This window comes from Pseudochaenichthys georgianus, unplaced genomic scaffold (assembly GCF_902827115.2).
Source record: "Pseudochaenichthys georgianus unplaced genomic scaffold, fPseGeo1.2 scaffold_1841_arrow_ctg1, whole genome shotgun sequence".
NCBI lineage: Eukaryota > Metazoa > Chordata > Actinopteri > Perciformes > Channichthyidae > Pseudochaenichthys > Pseudochaenichthys georgianus.
In genome coordinates this window covers 1,280-8,162 of record NW_027262598.1, presented here as the reverse complement: position 1 = coordinate 8,162, position 6,883 = coordinate 1,280, and the positions used below count along the sequence as shown (strand labels likewise).

General features: G+C 43.7%; 1 protein-coding gene across 1 annotated transcript; it reads right to left on the bottom strand.

The window, feature by feature from the left end:
* Positions 1 to 272: 272 nt before the first annotated feature.
* LOC117441620 (ras GTPase-activating protein-binding protein 1-like) lies at positions 273 to 6,682 on the bottom strand (the record flags this gene model as incomplete). Its single annotated transcript, XM_034077685.2, has 7 exons — positions 273 to 1,718; positions 2,793 to 2,902; positions 3,203 to 3,328; positions 5,102 to 5,222; positions 5,644 to 5,742; positions 6,254 to 6,488; positions 6,589 to 6,682. Coding segments are annotated over 7 exons (1,049 nt in total), but the record flags the coding sequence as incomplete, so codon positions are not given.
* Positions 6,683 to 6,883: the final 201 nt, after the last annotated feature.

The following is a 6,883-nucleotide window of genomic DNA, read 5'->3' as shown; positions in this document are numbered from 1 at the left end:
ATTATATATATATATATATATAATGTTATATACACATATATATATATAACATTATATGGTTATATATATATATATTATATATACACATATATTTATATGTTATATTTTTCTAGTTCTGTTTTTAATTCTTGTTTTACTTGTATGTATGCACCACGACACCAAGTCAATTCCTCGTACTCGTCAACCTACCTGGTGATAAACCTGATTCTGCTGAAAAGTTCCATTTTTCCCGGTACCAGAGAAGACAGTGAACACACCACGAAACAGACAGGTTTTAAAACAGTAAATCACTTTTAATTTAGTTCTCTCATCGGCAGGTGAGCTCGTTTTAAACGTGATGACAAATGAAGTGCATCGGTAAAGAAGCCTGACAGGATTGTTGATACATGATCTGAAACACGCTCCGCTCGGATGTCCGTCTGTCACATGTTTAACAAGCCAACATTACTCAAATTAAAACCACGACAGTTCAGCTCTTGACCTGATAGAATAAAAAGATAAGACAGATCCATCGCCAGGTACAACGGTGGCAGCAATACACAGGATTGCCCAAGCAGTAAAGTACACGTTCCTTTAAGAAACAGGGAGAGAGAACGCGAAAAAACCTAACCTCTGGGTTTTTTAATCCCCAATTCAAGTAGTATTTACCCTTTTTCTCGTGTGTTAGCGTGTGTGTTTCTTAATGAATTCAAGTTCAGCAATGGAAAAAACTAAAAGAATAAAGACAAAAAAAAAGTCCAGATAATACATGTGTTGGTGGAGGAGAGAGGGGTAAACAAAAAGAGAGGAGGAAGAGGAGGAGGGACATTCTGGATTCCTCAGCGGGAAACAGAGCAGCAGGGGAGGAAGAGGAGGGTGAGGAAGAGGAAGAAGCCATCTTCAGGGGGGATGTGGAGAGCTCTCAACCAAAACTGATAAGTTACTCAGGTGGAAGAACCAGTGTGCGCGTGTATGCCTGTGTGTGTGTGTGTGTGTGTGTGTGTGTGTGATGGTGGTGTGTGTGTGTGTCCTAATATGACTGGACTCATGTTTTTATACCACTACGATGTACAGTAATATTTTAGCTTGTTGTCCGATTGCTTCCTGCTGCAGTTGAAACAGTTGAATCCAGTGTGTGTGTGTGTGTGTGTGTGTGTGATGGTGTGTGTGTGTGTCCTAATATGACTGGACTCATGTTTTTATACCACTACGATGTACAGTAATATTTTAGCTTGTTGTCCGATTGCTTCCTGCTGCAGTTGAAACAGTTGAATCCAGTGTGTGTGTGTGTGTGTGTGTGTGTGTGTGTGTGTGTCCTAAAATGACTGGACTCATGTTTTTATACCACTACGATGTACAGTAATATTTTAGCTTGTTGTCCGATTGCTTCCTGCTGCAGTTGAATCCAGAGAGTAAATCTAACTCTGGTTGGAGGGGTTTTGGGTGTTTGGGGGGGGGGCCGCTGAACGAGCCTTTTATTGGCGCGGGTTGGGGTAGCGACTCTCGCTGGGCCCCGCTCCTCGTCCAGAGCCGAAGCTGGGTTTCTGTGCCATGCCTCCTCGGGCGGGGGGGCCTCCTCCTCCTCCTCTTCCTCCTCCTCCTCCACCTCCGATCCTCTCTCTAGGACCTCCAGGACCCCCAGGACCTCGAGGCCTGACGTCCCGCCGGTCGCCTTCCCGAGCCGAACGGGTCTTTTTCTCCTCAACGTTCAGACGCACGCTGCCTCGGAACATTATGGGCTGAGGGGGAGGACACACAGGGTAAAGATTAAAAACCTGGTCTTTGATTCTAAGCATCGTTGTTGTGTTATGATCGCTGTCGGGTCTGATTGGTAATCTAAATGTATTTTTCTGTTTTCTTTTAACCTCGCATGTTCGGTAGCCTGACCTTCCTCTTTCTTAGGACAGCTTTCTGTCCCCAGAGTCAGAACTAAACATGGAGAAGCAGCGTTCAGTTGTTATGCTCCAAGTATCTGGAACAAACTCCAGAAACCTGCAGGTCCGCTGCAACTCTGACTACTTTCAAATCCAGCAAGAAGACTTTTCTTTTTGTCGCTGCTTTTATTTGAACTATTCATATCTTAGACTGCACTGTAACTTTTATCCATGTACTTTTTCTTGTAATGTTTAATTGAACTATTCATATCTTAGACTGCATTGTAACTTTTATCCATGTACTTTTTTCTTAATGTTTATTTGATTAGCTTTTCTTTTTTAATGCTTAATGTCTTTCATTTTTTTTTTTTTTGTAAAGCACTTTGAATTGCCTTGCGTTGAAAAGTGCTCTATAAATAAACTTGCCTTGCCTTTCTGTACGCTGTACCATGTGAGCTCTGTAGCATGTATGTTCATCAATACAAACTTTAATAACAAAAAACCTGGTCATTATTTTGTTTAATTTGAATAAACGGTTTTTTCTCTCCAGAAAACAACCGAATTTCAGGATAATAAAAAAAAAAGTATTTCTGGTGAAGTTTCAAAATGTTTGTTCTAATGCGTTTAAAAAGCTCAATTACATGTAGGTCGAAGTCACCCCGATCTAAACACGGCTGATTAACGTTATTTAAATCCGTTTGGTTGAACAAACGATTCTGATTGGATAACTTAACGGGCAGGAAGTAAATCTTTTATATGTTTTATTTCCTGCAATCTGTGTCGATGTATTTCCCTCTGCACTTTTCACCTGTATCAGCACCTGCTTATGTTATTAACCGAATGCTTAGATGGTATATATACAGGAGCAGACTGAACAGAAAGGACGGTGCAGCATCCGGTAAAAGATTGAATAACAGCTACTTGGAGTATTCGTCTCACCCGGTTGCTCAGGATCTTCTGAACGGGTTCAGAGTCGTCGAACACCACGAAACCAAAGTTTGGAAGTTTCCCTCCGCTGTTGATCCTCAGCTCCAGGACTGTACCATATTCTGTAGAAGAGGGGGGGGGGGGACATGTTTAATTCACTCTCACAGCAGGTACAACAACTGCATTTCCCCACAGGACGGCCACTGCTGCGCTTCAAGGTTGTCGTAAAACGTGACATGAAGGCTCTGGACATTGCGACGGACAACTGGGAGAGAGTGGCGGAGGCCCGGGCGAAGTGGCGCCAGCAGCTGCGCCACTTCGACTGGATTCGTGGACTTGCTCAAAAACGTGAACATAATGCATCTCTCCGATTGCACTGTACAATCTCTTGCTAATATATATATATAATGTGTGAGACTTACGCTCAAAGAACTCCTTGAGCTCCGTCTTGTCCACATCGTGAGGAACGTTCCCCACAAACAGCTGCTGGGCGTCGGGGTATCGAACCACGCGGCGACTCTCCGTCTCTCCTTGCTCTCCTTCCCGCACTGAGAGAATATAGAATACATACAGTACATGAAACGAGATGACCAGGATACAAGAACAAAGCTGTATGCACATCACGCCTTAATTAGAGGCAGTCTAAACTGTGTGTTTCCCCTATATACAAATAGCTGCTCGGGGGCCTGACAGGTACAAAAAATATATATATTTTATTTATTTAAATAATAATAAGTGGCGCCCCCTAGCGCTCTTTTTGATTGTTCGTTATGTGGATCATTTCATTACAGGCCACTCGTTAGACACTTTTATCCAAAGCGACTTTCATACTCAGTACTGTGGAGAGGAGCAATTTGGGGTGAACCGTCTCAGGGACACAACGACATGCTGACTGCAGGGGGGTTTGAACCCGTGACCCCAACGCACAACCCACTGCGCCACACGCCTCCCTTTGTAGTATTTGTGTTACTGTATGTTCTATAAAGGTGTATTTTGCTAAATCTTGAGACAGTGCCACTTCATGTGCCTCGAGAGCCTTTCTTGTGCTGGCATCGAAACATATTTCATTTCATTTTTATTTGTCCCGCTCGTGGTACGCAAAACCAAATGTACAATAATTGCCACAAAACATGACTCTACCATTCAGCGAAAAGGAGCAGGGAGAAGAACAACATCTTATCTGCCCCTTTCTAAAAAAACAAATAAATACAAATATATACAAATAGATGGTCTGCCCTTCAGAATAATATGTTTTGTGTTCACAGCCAAACATAACGGTATCTGAGGACTCTAAGAGAAACACACAAAAAATACTTATTTCCCACTTGACGGTTAACGGAAAGAAACAAAACATCAAAACATGTATAAGGAAATGAAAAGTGCAACACCCTCCTCCGAGTCCTACTGGAGAAGAAGCTGGAAAGCGACGCATGATGGTAATATAACAACAACAATAACAATGGCACCCGCAAATACAGAGGAGACATCAAAAACATGAAGGACCAGAGGACATGGACTTATTCACTAGGGATGCCAGCGATTATTCGATTATTCGCTACAGTCTCGAATATTCTTTTTAAAAATCGATTTTATTTATATATTTTTTTTTTTAATGTTTTTTTTTTCTGGCTTAGTTTCAACCAAAATATATATAAATATACATATGCTAATAATAGTAATAATATTAATAATTGTAAATGGCCATTGGTCACACCACCAGTTTGTTTTACTGTAAACTTGGAGGAAGCCTGCGTGCAGAGCAGACTGCTGCTGCAGCTGCTACACACCGACCCCGCCCCCCCCCTCTCACGTGCGACTAAAGATGAACAAAGCGGCAGGTAAAAAGAGTTCCTCCTCGTGGAACTACTTCGAACTTACAGTCGGTCGAATAATCGATTATTATTCGCCAGGGCTGCCGAATAATCGATTTTGATCATGGTCAGTTTCTGGCAACCCTATTATTCACATTCTGCTTCCTATCGTCCCATCTCTCTTAATTTATACTTCTTTAACTGAAAAATACAAATACAATTCTTTAGATCCTTGTGTTGAGAATTCCACAATTGTACACCAACTACCGAAATACACATGTGTTTAAGAGTAGTCCTTGCATATGGATGCTTAACATTTAATTTCCTTCTGTGGTCTCTCTTGTCTGATCCAAAAACAAACAGCTGTTGTGACATCCTGCCTTTTGCCCTGTGCTCATAACGTCTGCAGCTCAGCCATGTCGCACTTCACACATAAAGAAATTCCACGATCACATTTTGCTGCCTTTGCACCGTTGCTATGACTCCTAGGGGAAACAGTGGTGTGTGTACCTGGTCTGGGTCCTCTGTGTACTGGTGGAGGTCCTCCTGGTCTCTGTTCTCTGTTCGGCCTCTGGTCTCTCTGTGGTCTCGTTGCTGCTGTTTGAGTCTCTGACTTCACCTCGGCTCTCGGCTGAAACAACAACACACACTTTGTTAGAAACCGAGACACACACACACACACACACACACACACACACACACACACACACACACACACCACACACACACACACACACACACACACACACACACACACACACACACACACACACTTTGTTAGAAACGGAGCAGCTTCTCTGCTGGGAGACGTGAGGGCTATAACTTTGATAAACATCATAAAAAGGCACGGCCAGTGAGGGAAGTGTGTGGCCTGCTGGCTTCATATCTACTCAAAATATCAAACATTTTGGAAGTGCAGCCTCAGTTTGAAAAGAACATCTCGTAGCAAAAAACTAGGAAGTAGTCGCGTTAACAGGTTCTTCAAAGACTGAAATCATACAGACGGCTGTCAGATAGATTATCACATCCTATAGATATTTTAGGAGACGTACCGGTGCTGTGGGGGCTTTGACGACGTGAGGGACCCCTGAAACTGGAACGGCTCCACTGGGAGGAAGATTCTTACTGGTGACGGACGCCCAGGAGAACTGCTGCAGGGAGAGAGAGACATTTAGTCATGTGACCGTGCTGTAGTTCCTTTATAGCCCAACATTAGCCACCTTTAGCTTAGCGGTGGTGGCGTGAAGTCATGTGACCGTGCTGTAGTTCCTTTATAGCCCAACATTAGCCACCTTTAGCTTAGCGGTGGTGGCGTGAAGTCATGTGACCGTGCTGTAGTTCCTTTATAGCCCAACATTAGCCGCCTTTAGCTTAGCGGTGGTGACAGGAAGTCATGTGACTGTGCTGTAGTTCCTTTATATCCCAACATTAGCTTTTTACTACAGTAATCATAAACTGGTGTTAATGTGTGGAGATTATCCTGATGAACTCAACTTGTAAGCATCATAAACGTTCGTCATTTTCTGCAACAATCCAAAATCAAGTGGAGAAATAGATTTTTTTGTGGAGGGAACCAGGGAGACGTTTCCTTCTGGGTCGGACTACACAAATACATCCTCTGTGCACAACTATTTCCCCCCAATGCACCATGTTCAGACGTACCCTGTTTTCTTCTGGAGCGGCAGGTGTTGGTTCGGCGACGATGGGTTCAGCTGTGGGGGGAGGGGCGGCGGCCGGGCTTTTCTCCGTCTGCTCGTCCGATGTGTTTGTTTCCGTTTGCGTCTCCAGCGGCGTTTCAGGCTTCAGCTCCACGACCTCGACCTCCTTCTCCTCCTCAGGTTCTGGTTCTGGACTCGCTGCAACTTCTTCATCGTCTCCGGGGGCCATCGGTTCTGAACTGGAAGGAAAATATCTGCTGATTCTACTGATTTTTTTTGGGGGACAATTGTTCTCCACAACCTCAGATAAAGCCCTAACAGGAAGTAAAAGATCCTCACCAGGGTGTGGGGTCGTAGAAAGGAGCCGAGTCCTCCTGAGCGATGTCGGGGGAGGGGATCCTCTCCTCGATCTCCTCCACCTCATCCTCAGACTCTGGAAACAAACAACAAAAACATGATCAGGAAAACAAACAGAACCCTTTTTCTATTGAACTCTGAAAACTATCCCAAGAAACCCACAATGCAACACTTCATGACGCTTTATAGCAGGGGTGTCAAAAGTCCGGCCCGCGACTTCATTCTATGTTGCTTGCAAAGAATATAATGACTTTATTATACGGTTACATGCCGCTTC